The 25,973-nt window shown below is 33.0% G+C and overlaps 6 protein-coding genes across 7 annotated transcripts; 3 read left to right on the forward strand and 3 right to left on the reverse strand.

The window, feature by feature from the left end:
- Positions 1–437: 437 nt before the first annotated feature.
- LOC137820587 (UMP-CMP kinase) lies at positions 438–4,439 on the forward strand. Of its 2 annotated transcripts, none has more exons than XM_068624737.1 (9): positions 438–850; positions 943–1,014; positions 1,352–1,406; positions 2,256–2,373; positions 2,590–2,746; positions 3,023–3,103; positions 3,178–3,285; positions 3,701–3,766; positions 4,057–4,439. In XM_068624737.1, the coding sequence occupies exons 1-9, from the start codon at positions 803–805 to the stop codon at positions 4,069–4,071; spliced, it is 720 nt and encodes a 239-aa protein (XP_068480838.1). In that variant the 5' UTR covers positions 438–802; the 3' UTR covers positions 4,072–4,439. The 2 variants fall into 2 exon arrangements, with proteins under 2 accessions (XP_068480838.1, XP_068480845.1); XM_068624744.1 differs by having other exon boundaries at positions 4,060–4,439.
- A 386-nt stretch (positions 4,440–4,825) lies between these two features.
- On the forward strand, positions 4,826–7,098 carry LOC137820582 (pentatricopeptide repeat-containing protein At4g25270, chloroplastic). The gene has a single exon (XM_068624730.1). The coding sequence runs from the start codon at positions 5,152–5,154 to the stop codon at positions 6,718–6,720; it is 1,569 nt and encodes a 522-aa protein (XP_068480831.1). The 5' UTR covers positions 4,826–5,151; the 3' UTR covers positions 6,721–7,098.
- Positions 7,099–8,156: 1,058 nt separating this feature from the next.
- LOC137831604 (probable pectinesterase/pectinesterase inhibitor 33) lies at positions 8,157–11,197 on the forward strand. Its single transcript, XM_068639352.1, has 2 exons — positions 8,157–9,174; positions 10,366–11,197. The coding sequence occupies exons 1-2, from the start codon at positions 8,277–8,279 to the stop codon at positions 11,058–11,060; spliced, it is 1,593 nt and encodes a 530-aa protein (XP_068495453.1). The 5' UTR covers positions 8,157–8,276; the 3' UTR covers positions 11,061–11,197.
- Positions 11,198–14,232: 3,035 nt separating this feature from the next.
- Positions 14,233–15,087, reverse strand: LOC137822879 (pectinesterase inhibitor 4-like). Its single transcript, XM_068627897.1, has one exon. The coding sequence runs from the start codon at positions 15,005–15,007 to the stop codon at positions 14,423–14,425; it is 585 nt and encodes a 194-aa protein (XP_068483998.1). The 5' UTR covers positions 15,008–15,087; the 3' UTR covers positions 14,233–14,422.
- A 2,593-nt stretch (positions 15,088–17,680) lies between these two features.
- On the reverse strand, positions 17,681–18,714 carry LOC137818552 (21 kDa protein-like). The gene has a single exon (XM_068622052.1). It carries the CDS (start codon positions 18,666–18,668, stop codon positions 18,054–18,056), a length of 615 nt encoding a protein of 204 aa, XP_068478153.1. The 5' UTR covers positions 18,669–18,714; the 3' UTR covers positions 17,681–18,053.
- A 6,202-nt stretch (positions 18,715–24,916) lies between these two features.
- LOC137823950 (21 kDa protein-like) lies at positions 24,917–25,911 on the reverse strand. The gene has a single exon (XM_068629330.1). The coding sequence runs from the start codon at positions 25,856–25,858 to the stop codon at positions 25,247–25,249; it is 612 nt and encodes a 203-aa protein (XP_068485431.1). The 5' UTR covers positions 25,859–25,911; the 3' UTR covers positions 24,917–25,246.
- Between the last annotated feature and the right edge of the window lie 62 nt (positions 25,912–25,973).

Raw genomic sequence — 25,973 nt, forward strand, 5'->3', positions numbered from 1 at the left:
TACAGTACTTTATTTACAATAATTACTTATTTGCTTTCTATAATAATTTTTTTTTGTATATTACAAATTTATTCCTTTCTATTGTATGCGTTGTTTTCGATTTCTTTTATTTCTTTCATATTATACGATAGAGACTAAAAAACAAAAAGAAAATAATGAACCCTTTAAAAATAATGAAAGCATACAAATAACCCTAGTAAGAAATAAAATAGTTTGAAAATCAGAAGATATAGTGTGATGGATCCCATCTGATCTCATTAGTATTTCTAATAAGTTGTTAAGCAATTTGAGAATCATTCTTCACGTACACACCACCCAAGTGCCACACATGCTCATGGATTGGATTCACAAAGAAGTGCCATAATATTAATATCTACATATCGCTTCGCACGTTTTCCTGCTTTATTTATTATAGAACAACTCACAAAAATAATAACTTTCTTAGGTTGTTTGATACAGTTTGAAAAATAAAAGTTGAAACAAAAAGAATTAGTTGTATGTTTTATGCGCAGAAAAAAGAATTACACTTAAAAGTAATTTTAGAAAAAATTATATGTGGAAATTTTCATATTAAAAAAAGAAATAATATTAGGAGTGTAAAAAGAAGGAAAACGAGAGAGGGGAGGGAGGGAAAGCGTTGTCCATTCCTCCAGCATCCCATGTGTATTGTAACTCCTCCGCCCTGCACCGAGCAACCACCCTATCGCAACCGTAACCGTCAAATTCAAACCGTCGTTTAAGAAACCCTCATCACTCATCTCACTCACTTCAATAACAATCAAATACGAAATCAGAAACAGAAATGTGGAGACGCGCAGCCAAATCATCCTCTTTTCTTCCTCTTCTGCTGGTAACAATCTTCTTCTTTCTCTCTTCATATATTCATACTCTCACACTCACTACTTTGTTTTGATTTGCTTTTGGATGTTATCCTCCACTCAGCAACTTCCTAAACACGACGCTTCTCTTCCCCAAAGATTCACCACTGGATTTCCCTTCCACGCGCCCTTCCAGGTATTTATAATCAACTCTTCTACTTTTAGGGTTCATTGTTTTTCTTACGCACACATATCACAGCCTAACACTTCTGCTTCTGGATCGCCAATTTCCTCTAACTCCTTTTTCTTCTCTCTCTCTATATATAACATCACTGTGCCGCTTCAGTTACTTGTATCGCTTTCTCTCGTTCATATTTACTCTTCCTTTCCGATTAGCTACACATGCTTCTTATTTTACCGTTGCTATTTGCTGTTTGTATAACCATGCTACCGGAGGCCTTACAGTTTTTACACATTGTATCTGGAGTATAATATTTGATGATCACCGTGTTTCTTTGTTCCCTTCAATGCAGGAAAAGGGTGGGATTTCCCCCAAGCAAGTAGCTCCACTTATAACTTTTGTTTTAGGTAATCACACGTTTATTAAATTGTTCACTAAATTGCTGTCAAATCATTATGTAAGTCTTGTGCCATCACAACTGCGGTAATCGAGGTGATAACTAAATACTGATTTTGTGAATGCCTCAACGTTTGAATTACACGATTCTCTGCATATCTCGTGTTTCTATGCTTACAGATTGCAGTGTATATGGATGGCTCTTGTTGTACAATTTTATGGAATCTCAACACCCATATATGTTTATGCATGTTATTTGTGTGACTGGATTTTACTATCAATGAAACAAGGGTGTTGAAAAGTATAATCACGGATGGTTAGTATTGGAATTGAAGCTTTACGGATGTTTGAACGTTAAGCTATTTGTCTCTATTATCCTTAAAAGCTTATTAATGGTCAAAAGTAAGTGGAAGAAGCACATAAAAAAATTGAAATTGTTCAAACTAATTACTTGATTGATTGTTCTCATGATCTAGCTAGATATTGGCCCATCTTGAAGCTTGAAAGAAAACTGTATTAACCTAAATGAATCTGTCGAGTGCTAGAATGTGAACCTTAAAACACCACATATACTTTGATAGACTTTCTATATTTCTGTTGGAAATTGCATACTCTTATTTGGCAGAAAGGATAGAACATGCAGATAAACTTGGTGACAATTGCCAAGTTGAGAATCTAAACCATCACTCTTTTTCTCATGTTATGTAACTGAGTAAAACTGTTTGGGCTCTATTACTTTAATAATTGATATAATGTATTTAAAGAAATGCATAAAGTTCTTAATGATGCTATCCATGCCTTTTTACTTTTTTGAGGTTTCCTTAAATAAATGATAATTAAAATTGTTCTTTCGCACTCAGGAGGTCCTGGTAGTGGAAAAGGTACACAATGTGCAAAAATTGTTGAAACCTTTGGATTTAAGCATCTGAGTGCTGGAGACCTTTTGAGAAGGGAGATGATTTCTGACAGTGAATATGGGTGATGTTGTCTTATCCTAATTTTGATTTTGTTTTGTTGGTGTATCTTTGGGATTTTAGCATTAAAAATAAAAACTCCAAAACAACTATAATTCTGAATACAATTAGTGAATGAAAATGATTTGTGATAGGGAATGGGCGACGTCGTCTTATCCTAATTTTGTTTTTATTTTGTTGGTGCTTCTTTGGGACTTTTACTTTAAAAACACCAAAACAGCTCATCGATTCTGAATACAATTAGTGAAGGAAAAATTGTTCCATCAGAAGTTACTGTCAAATTGATTTTAAGAGAGATGGAAGCTAGTGACAACCAGAAGTTTCTTATTGATGGTTTCCCTAGAAGTGAGGAGAACCGTGCAGCTTTTGAACAAATTGTAAGTTTGACTGTTAACCTTGCTACTCTTCAATTTGAGCTGAAGGAAGTTCAAACCCCCCTCCTTCTACCTCTTCTTTCTAGTTTTAAGTTGATATATATGCATTTAATTTACTATATATTTGCCTCATTATGTGCATTGAATATGTTTTCAAATGACAATATCTATGGATTTACAACGTAAATTGTCATGGTTGAAAACTGTATTCAAGGGTAATCCCATGTAAATTCTTTTGTGTATTCTTTTGACTAAATAAACACACTCTTCACTATGCAGGTTGGAGCAGAACCACGTTTTGTACTTTTCTTTGATTGCCCTGAAGAAGAGATGGTGAAACGTGTGCTAAGCCGGAATGAGGTTCCTATTAAATCCGTGGAGATTTAACTTCAGCAGCTGATTACAATCTGCTGTCTTACATATTTTTATTGCAGGGTCGAATTGATGACAACATAGATACAATGAGGAATCGTCTTAAAGTGTTTGAGGCTTTAAATCTTCCCGTTATTGATTATTATTCTAAGAAGGGGAAACTTTACCGGGTAACTATATTTAGTTTCAATGTTCAATTGGATCTAGGAGAACTGACCTTATTTAAGAATTGCACCATGACAACTTACACACAAAATTGAAATGGTTTCTGTTTACCATTTTTTAGAGGTCTTTTATTTACTTACCTTCAAAGTGTGATACTAGTTCTTCTGAGTGGGAAAATTTCACAGTATAGTCTTTTGTGCGTTTTTCTTGAATGATGATTGGCCTTTGGATTTACTTCTCTGATTGTATAATTTATACAAGGATAGGCTTTGCATGCAATGGAAATTATTTGAGAAAAAGTTAGCCTCAGGTCAAAGTATTCTATGCCTTTCTTGCTAAACGCACCGATTTTGGTTTCGACCTCACTTTGTACCCCTACATGGATTATACCGTAATTATATGACAAACTAATCTCTGCAGATCAACGCAGTAGGTACAGTGGATGAAATATTTGAGCAAGTTCGGCCAGTTTTTGAGGCGTGTGAGGTATTGATTTATTTATTATTTCTATAACGTTAGTTAAATGCTTAGGAAACAGTTCTTTATTTATTTTATTTGATCAGCAAGAAAACAGTTCTTTATTGGTATGTTGTGTTTAGTTAAACATGACTTTATTTATTTCAGTTTGAGCTTTTTAACTAGGAGAAATTTAAAACACCATATTTGTTGTGTAGATGTAATTTGAATTTCATGTCCACCTTGGCTTCTCTCTATCTGGATTAAAATGATGTATTTTGTGATTTAATAGCTCTAATGACTTGCCTCATTCTATGCAGCAGGAGGCTAAATGAAAGCTGTTTGATTTGGCTGAGAGCACTCTCAAGTTGACTAAATTTTGGATTTAGTGGTAACCCAACATTGTTACCAGTTGATTACGAGATCTGTCAAAATTCCTGGCGCTTGTCTTTTGGGATTTGGTAGCTCTAAACTCATCCGCTGAGGAGATGGTTCTCGTTACCTTTTTTTATTTCCTCGTTATAATGCCTAATGGCCAATAAACAGCTTATAGCGTTATGTCTTCCAGAGAAATGCCTAAAATATTATTCTCTCTTAAATAGTCTTTAAGCTAAACAAATTATATAGGTAATCATCGAGTATTTAATGTGCTTGAAGATTATTTGTATATCTTAATTATTTTTAAGGGATTATTGGGATACTACCACAAGCGTGCCCTACTAAATACCGAGTTTAAGTGATAAAATCAATACTTTTGGACATGACATAATCTCCTCAATTAATTTAAGGATCCTAACATCATAATTCGACAAAATTCGTTGTTACTGTTGTAAGTGACGCTTCTTAGGTCAAGAAACATGATCAAATTGCAGTGGTAATAATTACATCTCACGTTGTTATCCCTATATCGTGGAAATTTCAATATATTCTTCTTGTTCATGTAACTTCATCCTAATCCTAAAAGAGAAGGAACTACATCTTTGGGGAGAGTAATCTCTATTTTAATGACTTTCTTTAACGTCTTGTCTTGTGTTACTTGACAATATATATATATATATATATATTATTCCCGTCTGACTGCGTGACATTAATCCTTATCTTCTCTCTCGTAAATACTATGGGGACTGTATAACAAGGTCTCCAATTTGCTGAATGTTTACTAATAAATTTGTTAGAGAAGTATTTTCGTCGCAGTGTATCAGTGTATCTGAATAGGAGAATCTATTCTCCATTAAGACCTCCAAAGTGTGCAGCTCTATCTATGTTTCAGATGGAAATTATATAAATCTTGTCAAATAACAAAATATGTCAAAAGATGACTATCCTCCTCCACAAATGAAGTTCATTCGTTTTTAGAATTACATATACTGTGATTATGACATCCAAATGCCCAATTTGAGATCCAAGAAATTAGAATGATAAGCATGCTAGTAAGGTTCCCTCCTAATGCCATGAGCTTGTGCTCCCGGAAGAAGAATAAGAACAAAAACAAAACTTGGAAAGAAAGATGCTTGGAAAGACAAGAAAGAAGAAACGTTCTTCGTTTCCCCAAACCCAAATCAACCCCACTCCTTATCCATCGCCGACCTCCTCCCCAAACCCAATCGGAAGCACTTGAACAAGTCATCACAGACCTTGAAGACTCTCTTGAGAAGGGCATCAGAATCGACCCTGAAATATATGCCTCTTTATTAGAAATCTGCTATCGCTTGCAAGCCATTCGTCCCGGTATCAGACTCCACCGCCTTATCCCAACATCCCTCTTGCATAGAAATTTTGGCATCTCTTCCAAGCTTCTCAGGTTGTATGCTGCATGTGGGCTTGTGGATGACGCCCACGAGCTGTTTGATCAAATGGCTAAGAGGGACACGTCTGCATTTCCCTGGAATTCACTCATCTCAGGATATGCCCAAATGGGCCTCTACGACGATGCCATTGCACTCTACTTCCAAATGGTGGAAGAGGGTGTTGAACCTGACTTGTTCACTTTCCCGAGGGTTCTCAAAGTTTGCGCGGGAATTGGGTCTGTTCGAGTGGGGGAAGAAGTGCATCGCCATTTGGTTCGTGCTGGATTTGCCACTGATGGGTTTGTCCTTAACGCACTTGTTGACATGTATTCTAAGTGCGGTGACATCGTAAAGGCTCAAAAGATCTTTGACAAGATGCCTCATAGAGACTCCATTTCGTGGAATTCCATGCTCACTGCTTATGTTCATCATGGTCTTGAGGTTGGGGCAGTGAACATTTTCCGCCAAATGATTTTGGACGGGTGTGAACCTGATTCTGTTAGCGTATCCACCATTCTTACAGGTGTGTCATCACCATGTCTAGGCGTCCAAATTCATGGATGGGTAATTCGGCGAGGTCTTGACTGGAACCTGTCCATTGCTAATTCCTTGATGGTGATGTACTCCAGTCATGGTAGGTTAGAAAAGGCACGTTGGATATTCAATCTAATGCCAGAGAGGGATGTTGTTTCGTGGAATTCTATAATATCTGCACATTGCAAACGCCGAGAAGCCCTTGAGTTTTTTGAGCAAATGGAGGAAGCTGGTGTTGAGCCTGATAAAATAACGTTTGTTTCAGTATTATCAGCCTGTGCCTACTTAGGCTTGGTGAAGGAGGGAGAGAGAGTGTTTGCTCTAATGTCTGCAAAACATAAAATAAAACCAATTATGGAACATTATGGTTGTATGGTTAACCTTTATGGAAGAGCCGGGCTAATTAAAAAGGCTTATAGCATCATAGTGGATGGAATGGGCTCTGAGGCTGCTGGTCCAACTCTTTGGGGAGCTTTATTGTATGCTTGCTTTTTGCATGGAGATGCAACTATTGGGGAGATTGCTGCAAACAGGCTCTTTGATTTGGAGCCAGACAACGAGCATAACTTTGTACTTCTTATGGGGATTTATGAAAATGCAGGCAGATTAGAGGACATGGAGAGAGTTAGAATGATGATGGTTGACAGAGGATTGGACTATTAGGCAGCTGTACATCCTAATCATATGTTTTTCTTGAGTCACAGGAAATGTTTGATGCTTGATTCATTCAGTTTCCATTTGGTCCCACAAAATGTGATTATAGTAGACATTCTTTGATGTATACAGCATCAGCACATAACATGCTTGATCAAATTCCAACTTGGCTCTGTCTTCCTCGTACACCAGAAAATATATTATTTTTCACCTGTGCATCTTCACGCCACACGTAATTACTGGGTTGAGTACCTTGGCAGCTAGAACAAGAGATTAAATAAAAGTTCTTCCATTCGTAGAAGTTGATTTTGTGATGCCTTTCTCGATTGTATCGTCTGGACTTATAACACCAGAAATAGTAAATTCTTTGACATTTTATGTTTTGAAGCAAGGAATTGAGTAAGACATGCTTAAACGTAACACTGTACAAAACTCTGTTCATCAACTAACACTCCATCCAATAAACTGATCCTTGCAGCAGCAACTTGCACATGCTGCAGCCAAGGACAGGTAAAATAATATTTTTTGTTGACTATGGGATTAATATACGTGCATACTACTGATATTAATATTTTATCTGACTCTGCACCAGCCTTCTTGGGGTGAAAATGGAGACCCTAAATTTATGGGCAAGTTGTTTTGTAGTTAATTGGAATTGTTAAAGAAAAAGAATAACTGAAGTCTGAAATGGTACCTGTGGCCTCAGTTTAAGATTCCTTGCTACCCTCAACTCAACTCTTCCGTACGCCAAATAAGTAATCCTACTACCATTTAAGCAACTTATTTCTTTTTTCTGTGTACAACTATAACGCCATCATTCACAAATAATCTCTTTCTTTTCTTATGCTTTGATTTGAAGCCAAGTACCTGTTGCCCCTTTTTTTAACAGTGAGACTTAAGAAAGTATACAAACAGCGCAGCACAGAACGGTTGGAGTGTTGTGGGGACTTTGCAAACAGAGATTTTGTCAACGCGGTGTATGCACTTTTGGCTCCCTTTAGAGCCAATTAAACACACATTTTGGTGAGTCTTACATCATTTCTTCTCATTTTTTTATGCGTAAGGCCGAAGAGATTGTGGCAAGCATTGAACTAGTGAACAACTATCTAGGATAGCACAGACACAAACACTTATACAACATGTTTAATTACAAGAAATCCAAAAATTAAATATTTTTTGAATTTACACTTCACCGATATACTAGATATACCTAGGAAAACAAGGCGTGTCTAAAGAATGCCATTTTTGTGTCTTTTCATAGCAAATCATCCAATGAGTAGTAATTCCACTAAGCCCATAAGCAATTCCTTAAACCGTGGAAAGATGGGATGACACATGCCACGTGCTCACTCCGCAGCACTCTCTAAATGCACGTGATTCCGTATCCATGAAGAAAATCAAGATCGCGTTGCGTCTACTGTAACATCAAACATAAAAAACTAAACACAAAAATGGTCGGCACTTGCACATGATTAAGAAACTCCCACTCTAAGCTACTACGAGGGTGCATGAAAGACATGAATATATAACTGCTGGGCACCCGAAACAAGAAAAACAGCACCAAAATGACAATGATGCCAAAGACATTGTTCACTCTGTTATTACTTTCCTCTGCTTTCTCAATAGCCACATCAAGAAGACATTCCCACACCAACAACATAGATTGGTGGTGCAGCCAAACCCCGTACCCCGACCCATGCAAATACTACATGAAACAACAAAGCCACCACCATCACAAACTCAAACACAAATCCGAATTCAGGGCAATTCTCATTCACTTGGCGTTGAACAGAGCAATGATCATGCGAAGGAAAGCACGCGAATTCGGGCACAAGGGGATCACCAAGAAGCAGAAATCAGTGTTCCGTGATTGTTTGAAGCTCTACGACAACACCGTTTTCCATCTCAACCGCACCATCGAAGGCCTTCACCAGAAAAAAAGCTGTTCACCCTTTGATGCACAAACGTGGCTCAGCACAGCTCGCACAAACATCGAAACATGTCAGAACGGGGCACTCGAACTTGGAGTTCAAGATTTCATGGCCCCCACCGAGAGATGCAACGTGACCGAGATCATAAGCAATGGCTTATTCGTGAACTGGGCATTCCTGAAGTACGAAAAGGTTCATTACACGGAAGATGCAGAGGCTGAATTTCCAAGTTGGTTTTCCACGCATGAGAGGAAGCTGTTGCAGTCTTCTTCGGTGAGGGCGCATCTTGTGGTGGCCAAAGATGGTTCGGGGCATTTCAAGAGTGTTCAAGCTGCTATCAATGCCGCTGCAAAGAGAAGGTTGAAGAGCAGATTTATCATACACGTGAAGAGCGGAGTTTATAGAGAGAATATTGAGGTTGACAAGACCAATGACAACATCATGTTGTTCGGTGATGGCATGAGAAACACCATCATCACAAGTGGCAGAAGCGTTAATGCCGGCTTCACCACCTACAGCTCCGCCACAGCAGGTCACTGCTCTCAACCACTATTTCATCTTTTTCTCTCCTTTTATTTTCTAAAGAAAGTGCACTTCTTGATTTCTTCACTATTATACGTATGAAAATTTCAGGCTTTCCCTTTTCGAATACTTAGGATTCCTCTTCAAATCTATATGCAAGTCTTGTTTTGTTTTGGTATGCTTTTTTGCAGTGTGAATTCTTTGTGCTTCGTTTAATCTGATGAATATAATATGCTAGAAAAACTTAAACCCTCAAAAGTATTCAGGTGAATAAGTTTATATATTTGTAAGGTTTTGACTCATGATAATATGTTGAATGCTTGAGCTTGTACACGAAGTTAAATGATGCCTTTGAATGAGTGGCGATGCGTGTAACTTTTGGCATGTAGAGACTTGGCATAATGACATGGAGAAATGCTTCCGATTTAAGCATATGTATATAGATAGATTGAGGTTTTAGTAATGTTTATAGTATGTGAAAAGTAGCAGTTTTTTTGCAATAAAAAAAATCTAATAATTAAGAATTTGCACACAAAAAATCATGAAATAGAAACTAATTTTAGAGATAAAAAATAATTAGTTGCTATAGTGACTAAATTAAAGACAAAAAAAAATTTTAGTTTCTAAATTAGTTTATATTATTGTTAAATAGTTTCTACATTTGTATTTAATTAGTTACCAAAGTTTTAACTATCAATTATTTAGATTTTAAATTTGGTAGCAAAAACCTTGGTAGCTAATTAGATACCAATTTAGAAACCATTTAACAATAATATAAACTAATTTAGAAACAATTTTTTTTTAGTTTTTATAATGGTATCTAATTTAGTCACTATAACAACTAATTATTTTTTAGTTTTTAAAATTGATTGATTTTCTTGTAGTGGATGTCTCTTTATTAGAAGATACAATTAAGATAGAAAAAAGTAGTTTTTAGTCCTAATCTGTTCTTTTGTCATGTCATATTATTTTCCTTATATAGGATAGTGTTTTTCCTCTTTTTCCTGTATTTAGTTTTGTTTTGAGTTATATTTACAAATGGATTAGAATCCGCATATACAATCAATCTCTATAATTAACGTCTTCCTCCTATCCTTACGAGAAATAAATAGGATTTTTTTCATTAACTTCAGAGATCAACATTAAGATTATTTCAGCACACGATTCCATAACCTAACAGTGAATTATTATAAAATTTCAGGAATTGATGGGCTTCACTTCATTGCAAGAGACATTACCTTCAGAAACACGGCGGGTCCTCTAAAGGGTCAAGCAGTGGCACTTCGATCAGCCTCTGATCTCTCTGTGTTCTATCGATGTGCCATAGAAGGTTATCAAGACACACTCATGGTCCATGCACAGCGACAATTTTACAGAGGATGTTACATCTACGGCACAGTTGACTTCATTTTCGGAAATGCCGCTGTTGTTTTTCAAAACTGTGTCATTCTTGTAAGAAGGCCCTTAAATGGCCAAGCAAACATGATCACGGCCCAAGGTCGAGACGACCCATTTCAAAACACTGGGTTTTCAATCCATAACTCTCAGATCCGGGCTGCCCCAGATCTCAGGCCCGTTGTTGGCAAGTTCAACACCTTCTTGGGCCGGCCCTGGCAACGTTACTCTAGAGTTGTGGTAATGAAATCATTCCTGGATAGCATGGTGAGCCCAATGGGCTGGTCTCCTTGGGGGGACTCTAATTTTGCTTTGGATACTCTGTATTATGGAGAGTACAAGAACTTTGGGCCCGGTTCATCCACCAGAAACAGGGTACTGTGGCCCGGTTTTCATAGCATAAAAAGCCCAAATGAGGCATCGCGATTCACAGTTGCTAACCTTCTTGCTGGGCGCACGTGGTTGCCAGCCACTGGTGTGCCATTCACTTCTGGGCTTTGATCTTCTTCATCATACTCAATTGGTTGGAATTAAGTTATGTTGTAGTTTGTGTCTGCAAACAACACAATATTCTTTTGTACATTCCAAGACAAAAACAATAACTTATAAATAAATAATACATTATCATTCACTCACAATTTTTTTTTTTTATGATAAAGTAACATAAAGTTATATAATTTTGAAATTGTTAGCTTTAGGGTTTTTTTAGATAATCATCTCTCAACAAATTTTTAAGAGTAAAAAATAGAATAGAATAGAATAAAATAAACATGTTTGAAAATTATAATGAGTTTATACGTAAATTAACTTGACAAAACTTTCTTATGCAATTTTCCTAAATTTATACTTTTTGACTTATAGATAAGTTGATTAAACTTTTCTTATCTAATGTCTGCATAAAAAAGTTTGTCTGAACAAATTCTTAACTATTTAAGTGTTGAGACAGCTACTCCAGATATGTGGGGGCATTATTGTGTGCCACACGGATGATTAAACCTGTCATATTTGTGACAATCTTTTTGATTTAGTACCAGAGATAATGAATATTGTTTTCTAGCTTCTTAAGACTTTATCATCATAATTACAAACCTTTTTTTTTTCTTAACAAATAACAATGAAATTAAATGGGTCAATTTCAGAGGTGAACCAACCCTTATACAATATAATGATGTTCAAAGAGTATCTTTTTATCTACATATCAATTAAAAAGACTTCCTATTGTCTATTCCATCTCTACCAATAATAAAAGAGAATAAAGAGGATTAACTCTTATAAAAATACTAAATTAAATGCATACATACCAAGGGTTCTAGACACCAATCAGAGAATAAGAAATTAATTGACGGTATCTTTGATGAGATCCAGAACCAAACCTTAACCTGTACCACAGAGTGAAAACTTCAGTATGATCAACCACTCCACCTTTAAATAAACAGTTATTCCTGTGTATCCAAATCTCGCTAACCACCGCAATCCACACATTGTTCATAATAAGTTCATAATAAGATTAAGTGAAGTAAGTACATCGAGAATCTTGAAAAACCTGTGTACTTTCTTGTCTCACAGATATGCTTGATGAATAATTCATTCACTGCATTTTGTCCCAAAGATGTGATCATGATAAGGATTCTTTGATGTACAACATTGCACTACCACGTAACTTGTTTAATCAAATTCCAACTTGTCATTGTTATCCTTCATCCCAAGTGTCAAATACAGGAACTACATGCTTAAACGTAAGATGGAACAAAACTCTGTTGATCAACTAACACTTCATCTAATCTAATAACTGATTCTTGCAGCAACCTGCACATGTTGCATTAAGCAAATCTAAAAATACTGATATTTCTAAGTTAATGTGGGGCTCGAGACGTGCATAAATAACATAAATACTGTTACTCTCTCTAAAAAATACGATTTCTTGAGATGAAATAAAGATCCTAAACGTAAAGTTCAACTTGTATTATAGTTAACTGGAAATTGTGAAAGGAAAAATAATATAAGTTTAGTTTGAAAACCCGGTGCCTTGACCATAGAGTTTTTAGATGCCTTGCTATTTGCTTGTCTTTTTTCTTTTTTTAGAACTAATTGTGTGACCTTTAACCAATAATTTCTTTAATGATCCTTTGTTTTTATAATATGTGTGAGCGTACAAATTTCTGACAGTCGTGTCGGTAATCTCAATCGAGGTGACCTGTAAAAGATACTCTGACCCTCAAGTGAGTATTCTTGTAGAAAGTATATTCTGATCAATAGTAAAAAACGTACTTTATTTATAACACTGGTTATGAGTCTTGACCATGATGGGTCAGACCTCAGTTACTTATTGACCTGCATCATAGTCCCATACTAATAGGAATGTATATTTTTCTGTTAATCAATTACTTAGTTGATTCATCGGAGAAACCTCTCAGTATTTCGAGACACTAATTATGATTCCTTAAGTATCATTGTAACTATCATTACTATTTCACTCGATCAATCAATAATCAAAACTCACTCGTCCGATACCGACTAATATAAGTTACTTTTCTCTCGAAGCACAAAATGTTTGCAGTAATGGGGTGACTAAAAGAAACAGTTAGAAAGTTCATAACCCTGATAATAACTTACTTTGTAGCAAATGAAAAAACTGATAAATATGATTAACGAGTAAAGTAGTTTTCAAGACGCAATGAGTTCGTGATTCAAATCTCTTGTTGATAAAACATGTCAATCAAAAGATCATCAGAAAGGGACACAGTTTCTGAAGTTTGCGATGAGGAGCCTTTGTCACAGGTCAACGCTGAAAAAGTATTGCAACCACGTTCAGACATGCATTTTTATATTACCTTTCATTTTGATATTGCTTTCGATTTAAGAATCCACAAAATAAACATAAGAAGATTCCAAATATGCTGACTTGGAAACTGTGCCTCACCAACGAACGAATCAATCACAAAAATTCAATGCTAATTGAGATAATAATGTGATCGATAACTATCTCTGGTTTTCAACTTTAATAAATGTAACTTATAAGATCCAAGTTATGTTTTAAGATGTACATAAGCATATTGGGAATGTTGACTTGAATAATAAATAAAATGTTGAACTAAATAATATTGGCATCTTCAGAGTAAATCACGTACGTTACATAATTAATAATTTTATGGTCTACATGATCTTGACCAAACTGTTACATCAGAAGGTCAAAGAAGATAACTGATATGATATATCAGTGGAGAAACACCACCATCTAAGGTACAATGAATCAGGAATTCAAAATGGAACCTCTTCCCTTGTTTTTATTTTTTAAAAGCAAAGAGTTACTAAAAAGTAAACAAAAAGTAAAATTATTATTAATTTAGATAAAGTATTCTAACGAACACAATCCATTCTAATTTTTTCATAGATAGAAAATTAACCCATTATAATTAAGTTCACCTAGTAAATAATATACTTCGTAAATGCATTATGCACGAGTCTCCTTTTTTTATTTTTATTAATTAAGGCCATACATATTTATATATCAAACTAAGATCACCATAAATAATAAAATTATCTTTGAACTTTTTAATCTAATTCCATTCTCAAGTTTTTTTTTTTTTTTAATTTCTCAAGTATTTGACCTTATAAAACATTTGCTAATGCACTAAAATATACTTATTTACGTTTTTCATTTGATTTTTCAATATTATGAAACAAGTTTCTCTTAATTAATGTATAACATAAGAAATCACACTCAAGCCACAATTTTACAACAATGGGTGATGAAAAAAGCAACGCAAGCACAGGTATATTCCCAGATAAAGATAAGGAAAAGATTGTGTTTGTTTAAGATTCAGTGTTTAGGGTTGAAGAAACACAGATTTAAGGAGTATATATTAGAAAAGGGTGTTGACGAATGCCAAGGCAATGCTAATCAAGGAAGAAACATCATAAATGGTGGTTTTGATCTTCTTCTGCAGTGAAGAACGCACTTGAATTTCATCAAACTCATCGATGCATGTAGATTCATCTGTTATGGAACCACTCACCCAAGTCTTTATGTTGTCCCATTGAAACCTCTCATCAGCAGTGGAGTTTCCGTTCAAATGTGCCAACGCATCAGAAGATTGCTGAAGCAGATCCAACGTGTCGTCTATGTTCTCTCTGCAGTCATCAATCACAGACGTTTCTCCATCTGATAGCTTCCCCTTCGACAACTTTTTCAACGTGCTTTTTGCTATCTTGGCTTCTTTTAGAGCCACGTTGATGGAGAGTTTGGTGAGTGTTACGTGGTTTCTTTTGATTTTTGATGCATATGGGGAGAGAGCCTTGTAGCATTCCATTGGATAAGTGGTGGCATTGCATTGATCTTTTATGAACTTTTTGTAGGTTTTGAGGGAATCGTTGGTGGTTGTGGATTGTGCTAGTTGGAGAAAGGTTGAGAGGAATAGAAGTGATAGAAGTGTTCTAAAGAGAGCCATTTTGTGTCTTTGTATTGCATTGGTACAACTCCAATGAGGCTTTTATAAGAAAACTATGTGATCACTATTTGAAGCTATCAATGTGAATGCTTAAAGGAAATGGGAAATGATTCAAAGAATGTGCTGAGTATGTATTTGATAAATCCACTCTGTTCATAAGCAAATCAAACCGTACAAGATGGGATGGCACATGCCACACCCACATGCTGCTTTTTTCTACACTTTGTATCAAAGATTAAGGGAAAAAAAGTTCACCACATGATTCTATAATTCATTTTTGAAACATAAATAATAAATTAAGTGTTTGCTTTCTTCTCCTCATTTTGTTACTAACATTTTTTTTAATTTTTAGATTTATGGTCATGATCGAGTTCGGTATATCTTGAGTGAATCAGTCTGATCATGGCATTTACAAGATCTATTGTTTACTCTCATACAAGAGAAATGGGGCGGAGATCATGGAAGTTAGCAGATATGCAGGATCAGAGTCGTCTTGTTAAATGTAATTAGGAAACGAAAATGAATGAGACCAAAATAAAAGGAAGAAGAGATCAAACCATAGAATAACATTTCGTAAGGACTATACTTAACTGTATGTTCTAGTAAGGAGACATCTCTCTTGGCTAGAACAAGATTAAATATGTTTTTTCTTTTACTTTCACATTAAGTTTGTTTTCGTCTTTAGTTTAAATTTTAGATATTCTGTATTATTTTTAAGAAAATTATTGAAATGAGTCATTGTTAAAATTTCAACAAGATGTTAAAATATTTCAGACTAACTCATCATTAACGTAAATGTTATAATATTATAATATAGTTTTGGATATCTAAAGTATCATTTCGATTTTTTTTATTACAAATAAATATTTAAGAATCTAAATTTTAGATTCTAGATTAGAGATAAAAACAAATTTTGGGAAATGTAACACATATTCAAACTTTTATGTTTTTATACATGGTGATATTCTTGTAAGTTCAAATTTTTTGAGATATAAAATATTGGCTTCCGTAATTTAAATGTAGAAAGTCAACATTTTTATGCAATTTAAAAATCAGCCTCCAAAACTGAGATGCAAGAAAAGTTGCCATTGTCAAAGGGTCGTAGAAAACACCTACGAATTTTTATGCAATTTTTATTGTAATTTTTAATTTGAAATAATAATAAATATATGAATAGTGTTCGTTAATATAGAAAACACATATATTGACGAGTTTTTGAAAACTAAAATATTTAATTAAACTTTACTAATACAAAAACTTAATTAAAAAGATAAAAAATAACTAAACCTTAAATTTCCTTTTAGAAACAGAACACATACGAAAAAGGAAAAGTAGATAAAGCCTTGTTATTCTACAATATTAATTCAGGACCATAAGTTTATGAAGTGATATACATATAAACTATGCATGATAATGACAAATACCAAAAACATCGTATCGTGGCATTTGTAATATCAATTTTCTGTCAAATGCATTGGTTTCCTACCTTAGTTCGAAATAATGAAATAGAGAGGTTTTATGGATTCTAAGTTGTATGGTCACAATCTCTCAATTAATTTTTGTAAGTTTAATGAAAACATCTTATATAATATATATTATTTATATGTACTTACAAAAAGAAAGGTAAGAATGGTCTCAAACTTTCTTTAAATTTATTTATTTTTTATCAGTAAAAAAAATTAATAAATATTAATCACTGTGATCTAACCTTTATACAATTACACTTTAACTTCCTCTATCCTCCCAAGAAACACCTATCAAACAGACAAAACCACTTATACTAAGATAAATAAAATCTCCGAAGAACATCAACAAACCAACCTCATGCAAGCCAAAGAGTTCAAACACCAATTAGGATAAGAGAACGACCTAAAATGAGACTTAGAGTAAAATTAAGACCAAACCTTGACTTGGACCATTGCAAACACTTCTGACACATCCCTTATTAAAAATTACGTTGTTCCTGTGTTTCCAAATTTCACTCATAATTCCAACCAGATTGCTCCCCAAAATTTGTTAACCAAACCTAAAGCATTACACATCCAGACTAAGAAAAATTTGACACAGGATCAATGTGAATCACAGACGTCACGTCAAGCCACTCAAAACAAAAACACCAAACAAGTCAAGCAAATCTCTTAAGTTCTTTAAATCGCTAATTCTAATTAGAGATGTTGTGTGATCTTCAATATTCCGTCAGTGTAGGTGATGTACTTGCAAAAGGTATTCTTATATCTAACTCTGTAAGAGGTAATTGAGAGTAATAAATATTATTTAATGAATATCTTTATCTTGGTTAATGTGTTTATTTATAGGGTTGTAATGAACTTCTAGCACTGGATCGAGAATAAGATAAATTTTCAGATTAACTTTTGGATTTTATTTATACGGTAATTACATTAATCATTTTTTGTTAAATGATGTATGTTAAGACCATGTTCGAGAAGTATTTAGTCAACGATCTTGATTAAAATCCTCTCTCAGAACTGTACGATACACTATATATAATTAATAATCTATCTATCTATATATATTAATTTTACTATAATATATTCATTTCATTTATATATGTGTATATTTTTTTGGGCCTTTATGGTCACAATAAATATTTTCAATTGATCATACACACGTGTATTACGTACCTACCTCCAGTCTTCGTATTCGAAACATAGCTAGTTCAAAATCTTTATATTTTCATAGGAACCTCACTCTATTACAATTATACAAATAATTCACCAAGAAAAGAGAAAGAAGAAACAGACAATATAACAACCCAATTCACATTCACTAGAACTATCCAGCCACTGGTTGGCACCAAACCACTCACACTTAGTAGCTGTCACATAAATCTCATAACTAAATACTCTCTAATTGTGCAACTCAATTTCATAAAACTGATTTATAAGATAAAATTTGTATTCACATATATACTATAAAATATTTTAATTTTTAATCGACGAGAAAAACGAGTTTTGAACATATATACTATAAAATGTTTTAATTTTTAGTAACGACGGTGACGAGTTTGAAGGTGATGATGAGGTAGTTAAGCATGATTGGCCAGCTGATTAATCAAAGCCAAGGCATTGCTGGTCAATTGGGCTACCTGCACAACGAGTCCTCTCACACGGCTCTTAGTGTTCGTACCATCAATGCTCATCTCACTCTCTTCGAACCCATCCATGCAAGTGCTCTCATCCGTCAAAGCAGCACTCACCCACGTTTGCACGTCACTCATCGTCATCTCAAAATTCGACCTTCTCAGATCGCTCATCCCATTAATCGACCTTCTCAGTTCCTCCACCGACTCATTCAGCACCTCCACGCAGTCCTTCATCGCCGCAACCTCTCTCGGCTTCAGCCCCCGCCGCTTTGCCATCGCCGACATCACGGCGGAGGTCGATTTCGCCGATGCAAGAGTCACGTTGAGCGCTGCGCCCGTTAAAACCACGCGGTTTGTTTGGATCAGCTCTGCATGCTTCACCAAGGAGCTGTAGCAGAGTCTCGGATAAGTTGTGGAACTGCACGATGTTCTGATGAACACTGTGTTAGCTTCTTTGTATGGTGTTTCGGTGCCTTTGTTGGCACTGTGTGTGGTGAAAGTTGAAGCAATAATCACGAGAAGATTTGTGAGAAGATGCTTGGAAGAAATGAGTTCCATTGTTTTCCTATTGGATTAATTTTGTTGGGTGAGGAAAAATGGGAAGGAAGGTAACCTATATATAGGACTCTAAATTCTACCTTAATTTTACTATTGTAGGGTCATAAACAGAGCCGGTTAGTGTTTATGGTTATGGTATTTATGAGTGATTGGGTGAAGATTATGATGATTGGAAATACACAGATTAGAATTATTGAAACTTAACACAATTAGGAGAACAGAAATAAACGACTCAGCTTAAAACAGAGACGATTATTCTGTTTCTGAAACCTTAAAGGTGTTGGACTTTTGCCTTTGACAATCTAGATAGTCTTTCATCCGGGATAACCAGACATTTTCTATTGTTAGCCAAAACAAGTATTGAAACTAAACACTAAAAAGCAACATATTCTCAAGCTACGTGCTTGACACCAAAGTAGTATGACATTTTAGTCTTTCTTTCTAAAGATGATAAAATTGTCTTTGTTCATGTATGTAATGTATTTAAGTAACCATAAATCTATAGTTTTCTAGTTAGAGGCGCATCCATAACACAAAAAGAAGATACGGGAAAGAAAAGACAGAATGTTTTGTTTTCGAAAAATCAATTTTGCTCGCTTCCTATTTTGGTATGAAATTTTTACCAGACATTCATCATTGTGTCTATTGAGTTTTGATTGAGATTTGAGCTACAAATTCGTCTCATAGGAATTTGCAATAATTTTTTTATTCATCACTGCCAGGGCTGAAAAGAATGTTCGTTTGTGCGTGAACTGTTTGATTTTTTTTTTTGGGTGAATACTCATCCGTTTTATCTGAAATTTATCGCGTTTTGTTCCAAATTCAGTCAAGATTCTTACGTGGAATTTTAGGAAAAAACTATTTTAAAAGAATTTTTAAAACTTTTTGTGCAAATCAAAACTATCCTCTTCCAAATATAGACATCATAATTAAAGTGAAATGAGGAGATAGGAAGATATTAAAGTAAATGATATAATTTTCTAAACATGGCCGAAACTAAGAAATTCGGTTTTTTATGAAGAGTGTGTGGTTTTTCTGTTCAAGAAATTAGTACCCTCCAATAATTGAAAAGCAGTGGGGTTACCTGTTCCCCTCAAAATTTAAAGTTCAAACTATGACTACCACGCGAATGAAGTCGCTTTCCTCAACCAAAATTCATGTATGACATTTCATTCAACGTGACATTGTTTTTTACATGAGTGAAAATCCTTGTATCACTTACATCCATGATGAAACGTGACATTTTGTTTCTTTTGAAGCCTTGAAGATGAGTGATAAATAAAAAGGTTGTATAATTTTGTTCATTCGCATGTTAAGTTAAATAAATATACTCCCATTTGTTGTTTTGTGTGGCTTATCTGAAGTTTAAGCAAAATATAAGAGAAAGAAGGGGCAAATGCAATTGGGTCTTCATCATTATCTTTATGCTACCAAAAATGTTTTATCAAAATTGTTGAACGAATTATAAGTAAATATATTATTATATCAATTTATACAACTTCAATCATCATATATTTTAATTATCTTTATGATTTTCTGTCTAAATATAACATATTTTTGGTGGTGGCCTGATAAAATCAATAAATACTCGTTAGGATAGACTCAAAAATGGTTCTGATACCATGTTACAAAGTGGACTTTAAGCCTAACTGAATCCCATAAAACCGGTTCATTGAAGTGAGGTTTGCACCCACTTATATACTATAAAAAAAGACTATAATCTCTAGTTGATGTGTGATATCCAACACTCATAATAATCTTGATATACTTACAACACACACTTTATTTGAGCACCTAGTTGTATATGTATGTGAGAGCATATTCATGTGAATTACTACTTTTCAGATACCCAATTAAGAGGTTATTTAATAATTGAGACGACAAATCAGGGATTTTAGAAGTTTAGACAGTACTTTGATTTGCTGTTGGAGACATTAACATTATCACAATATACTTATATTGCTGTTTGATTTGTGATTGTTTCTTTTGTCACTCTGTTATATGTTGGAGAATTTATATAAGATTAAGGTATTTATGAAATATTTTTATTATTTAATTTTTTTATATATAAAAAGAATATACTTATATTGCATAGCAGCCCATTACACCTTCAATGATTAGAGTAAACACAAAGGAAAATTTTGTATGGTTGATAATCACAGTATTAAGGTTCTCACACTATCATAAATCAATGTAAGTTATAGGTTTTCAGTCACACATTCCAATTGATAAAACTCCACCTTATGTTATATAAGTGGTGGAGAAGGTTCGTGATTCTGACCATGAAAAATATACAAAAATAAAATAAAATAAAGAATAATTAGAAATAGAAAACTTAGTATATTCGAAGAGAAAATCAGATAGCAAAATAAATTTTATCCTACTTTAGTACAAATTTATAGAATGTTTAGTTTCAGGGATTAATATATATATATAATTATTGAATGAAAAATTAAAATCAATCTTATTGAACGACTTAAGTTCTTAAGTTTTAACATATATATTTTATTTTTTCACTTAAAATTATATTTTTACTTTTCAAAAATAAAATAAAAATAGTTTTATTGTCGAATACAAGACTAGACTTACTAGACTTAAAAATTATAATCGTAACATAATGATAGAATTCGATATTGTATATGAATGATCGTCTATCGAGATGTATAAACACCAATGTCGTATCGGCTTAAATCAGGAAATTTCGAATAATCGACCTTTAAAAAAATATAATTTATTATTGAATTATGTCAATAACAAAACCAGATAAAAAAAACGGGTGAAGATTTTAATATATATTAAAAAATACACAAAAGAGAAAAACTGATTAACTACCCTATTTTTTACTATAGTTAATGTTCTAAGTCTCGCCAAAACTCATTTATAGAGCAATATGTACAAAGTATAAATGAAATGAATAAAAATTTATTAGACAAAACATATGTAAGAAACATGTGGCAAACAATAATTGATTAATGAAAAGGGAGAGATTATAGAATGAATAGTAGAAGATATTATATGCAAAATGAAAGGCTGAAATTAACATAGTACAATGTGAATTGACAGGGGCAACGTTAGGCTGAAATGAATCTATAGAATGTGAAGCTAGATTAGTGTTTGTGTTTGGAGATTATGATGGGTCTTCAAAAAATCTTATTATAAATTAATGCCTTCCTAATACTCATCACATGAAATAATAGGTACTAGCCCTTCGTGTGGCTACCCTTTCAACTTTTATATCATTCAAATTCCATTCAATTATTTCATTCAAATGCCCCTCAACTTCCTATCCACCTAATCAAAGGTTCTAAGTAAGAAGACATGCTTCATCAACAACTCTTCCCACATAATCATAACTCTATATTATATTAAATTAAAAAATAAATATTTTTTATTAAAATGTAGATTCATTTAAAGAGGTTAAATAATTTTAGAATTAAAATACATTTTTATCAACAAATCTTATCTCACTACAAGAAAATAATTAAATAAAAACTAATTTTAGAGACAAAAAATAATTAATTGTCATATTAACTAAATTAAATACTATTTTATAGACTAATTTTTTTTTCTAAATTAGTTTATATTATTGTTAGATAGTTTTTAAATTGGTATCTAATTAGCTACCAAAGTTTTTGCTATCAAATTTAGAATCTTAATAATTAGTAGTTAAAACCATGGTAGTTAATTAGATACTAATTTAAAAACTATTTAATAATAATAAAAAATAATTTAGAAACAATTTTTTTTAATATCTAAATTTATTTCTACTTTACTCAATATATAATAATTAATTATTTTTTGTTTTAAATTTTCTATTCAATACAATCAAGATGATAATTGAGTGTTAATATATTGACAATTCTGTATTAAATTATAATTAATTTTTTTATATTTTATTTTAAACAATTTTAAAATTACCATTATTTCATATAATAATTATAAATTTGTGTATTTTAGTTGTAAAAGTAATTTTTTTTATATTATGGGTATAACGAAGTTGTAGAGAGAAAAAAATGGGATAATATTGAATAAGCCATTATTCACACCCTGGCCTCCTTTGTCTCCTCCTAGGCACATTTTCTAATTCTATGTCACATCTTACTTTTTTCAATACACCATTATTCGAGATATTTAGTAACCATTTTGCATTATCTTTTATTTAGTGGTTTATTTAAATTTTTCAAAGAAATATAATTATTAGTAATGTGATTTGACAAAATAAGTGACATTATATTAGGTTAGAGATCGGTTTGCTTTATTTTTCTTTCAAGTCTTTTAATTTTTGTTTGATATGTTGTTGATCCGTACGAAAGCAAATTCTCCAAATAGCTATGTATTTTCACATTTTTTTTAATTTATTTTCAACAATATTTTTTTAGTATAATGAAAGATATTGTGTCTCTTTTTTTCCAGTGTCGATGACTGTTCTAAAATTAAAAAAAAAGTAATTAGAGATTAAAATAAATAAGAAAACATTTATCAGAAATTATTTTGCAGCATGTTCTCTATTCCTAAATCTGGCATTAATTTATTTCTTACCATAGTATCCTTTGTTAGCAGTAATAAATTAAAATAAATTGCATCTTCAATTATTGTTATTGTTTTATTTTATTAATCCTTAATTTTCAATTCTAAGACAATTGTTAAGATATTTATGTTCAATAGTTTTCATTGTTGGTTATGAATTTAATGAGGTAGGGCCCACCAACTACTTGTGGGACATGTATAACTAATTCAAGTCGGTTACTTGCTTTGTGTGGTATTTTATAAAGGTTGAAGCATTTTGAAATGTTTGGTTTTATTTATTTATTTATTTTTTAATAAAAAAATTATAAATAAACGAAAAATTATATCCACAACTTTTATTTTCAATGTTTCACGAGACATAATTTAATTTTAAAATTAAACATATAAAAGTCATCTAATGGTAAAGATTATCAAATATATTGAGAATTTTTGTCTCCACAAAACAACCTGGTTTAATAGCATGTGTTTCAAAATAATGCTACTTTATTATTTTATTTACAATTTCACCCCACTTCAATAAATCACTCATATCAGTTTATTAATTTTTTTTATTTAACTATATTTTTGGAATCCACCTCAAACAGAAACAATGTTAAATTTATATATACAAATCAATTTTACGAAGATAAGTTAAATTTAAATTATTTTTAATATAATATTAGAAAATTGTTCTAAAAAAGTTTGTTAGTTTGTATTATTCATTGGTAGACTACATAAATATTTAATTTTATTCATAAGATATTTATTTAGAATGTATATTAAAAAATTTACATTAATTAAAAATAAATTAAATTTAAAATTACTTCGAAAAAATATCTTCCACATTTATCATAAGTTGTATGATGATAATTTCTATATTGATCTTAACGTAGATATTTTAAATCTAAAAATTAGTTGTACATATACTGTTCTATCTCTATCCTCAATTAAGAATATAGAAAAGGCTAGGCTATTTTTAAAAAAATTACGAAAATGTCATATACCAGGTCCTAGATTTCTCCTAAAAATATAATGTCTTGTTATTAGAAAAATATTTTTGATTTGATATTGTATTGTATCTACCCGTAACGAATTATACTGATATATATTGTAATAATAAAAATTTAAATCAAATGCAATTTTATAAATTAGACATAATTTAATTAAATCTCCCTTATGGTATAACTCATATGATTATACAGTAAAAAGTTCATCAAATTATATAACTTGGATGTCTAGTAATTGTTAATTGAATTATATGTTTTATAATATGTTTTAATTTATTTTAAATATTTTTCCAACAGCACATCTAAATTTATTTTTTAAGTGAATCTCCTTCTATCATCTTCATCTAATCTAAGTGTCAAAAGCTCAGACAAGGTTAATTATCATCTTTTACTTTTTTTTTTAATCAGTAATGATTAAATGAATTAAAAGGGAAGTTTGTAAGAGTGTTATATATAACCTTTATATAAGTAAAAAAAAAAATTCACACCACTTAACTACAATCCAACACAAAGCAACAAACATAGGCTTGTGTTTTATATGGCATGTTGTAGTTGGTTTTGATTTATGGTTAGTCTTCTTAGAATGTGTTCTTTTGATGCTGCAGTCATGGAATCTTGGTACCTATGCAATTTGGATTGCTCTAATGGACTTAGGTTGTTATGTTTTGTTATGGACTTAGGTTAGGTTGGTATGTTTTGTTGAATGTGTGGAAGGTATAAATTAAGAAGCCTAAGTTTATAACAACTTTGGTTCTCTTATTAATAAAAAAATATAGAATAATTATGCAGTAAAAATCTGCATAATTTCCAGCATTAGCAATACAAGTAGCAACATGGCTTTACAAGCATTACCATGCCATTACAGCAATATAACACCACTTCGGAATTCCAGCACTGCATTCGCATGAGAACATATAAAAGAAAAAAGTGATTCCAACAACAAAAAAAGTCTAACTAAAGCACTGAAATGGTCGAACCATGTAGCAGCAGGGACAGTAACAGTTGAACATTAGGGAGACATAAACCAGAACATTTTTTCACACTTCTTTAGCTGGTGTGTGTGAGTTAACCATGGGAATTGGCTAGCTGATTTATCAGAGCCAATGCATTGCTGGTCAATTGGGCTATCTGCACAACTTCCCCTCTCACAGTGCTCTTAATATTGGTAGCACCAGTAGCTGTCTCTTGGAACCCATCGCTGCAGGTACTCTCATCAGTCAAAGCAGCACTCACCCACGTTTGCACGTCGCTCATTGTCATCTCGAAGTTGGAGGTTCTCAGATGACTCATCTCATCGATGGACCTTCTCAGTTCATCCACGGAGTCTCTCAGCTCCTCCACACAGTCCTTCATGGCTGCAACCTCTCTTGGCTTCAGCCCCTGTCTCTTTCCCAGTGCCAACATCATTGCTGCTGTCGATTTCGCCGATGCAAGAGTCACGTTAAGGGCCGTGCCAGTCAACACCATGCGATTTGTTTGGATCAGGTCTGCATGCTTCACTAGGGAGCTGTAGCAGAGTGTTGGATATGTTGTGGAACTGCACGATGTTCTGATGAACACTATGCTCGCTTCTTGGTATGGTCTTTCGCTGACTTTTCTGGCACTTTGTGCGGTGAAACTAGAAGCGATGATTATGAAAAGGGACGTGATGAGGTGCTTGGAAGATATGGCCTCCATTGTTTCCTACCTTGATTATGATTAGTTTGGTTGGGTGAGAAAAATGGGAAGGAAGATGACCCATATATATAGGATTCAAATGTATGTAACGAAAATCATGGTTTTGAAAACTCGC

The sequence above is a fragment of the Phaseolus vulgaris genome, chromosome 11 (genome assembly GCF_000499845.2).
Source record: "Phaseolus vulgaris cultivar G19833 chromosome 11, P. vulgaris v2.0, whole genome shotgun sequence".
NCBI classification, from domain to species: domain Eukaryota; kingdom Viridiplantae; phylum Streptophyta; class Magnoliopsida; order Fabales; family Fabaceae; genus Phaseolus; species Phaseolus vulgaris.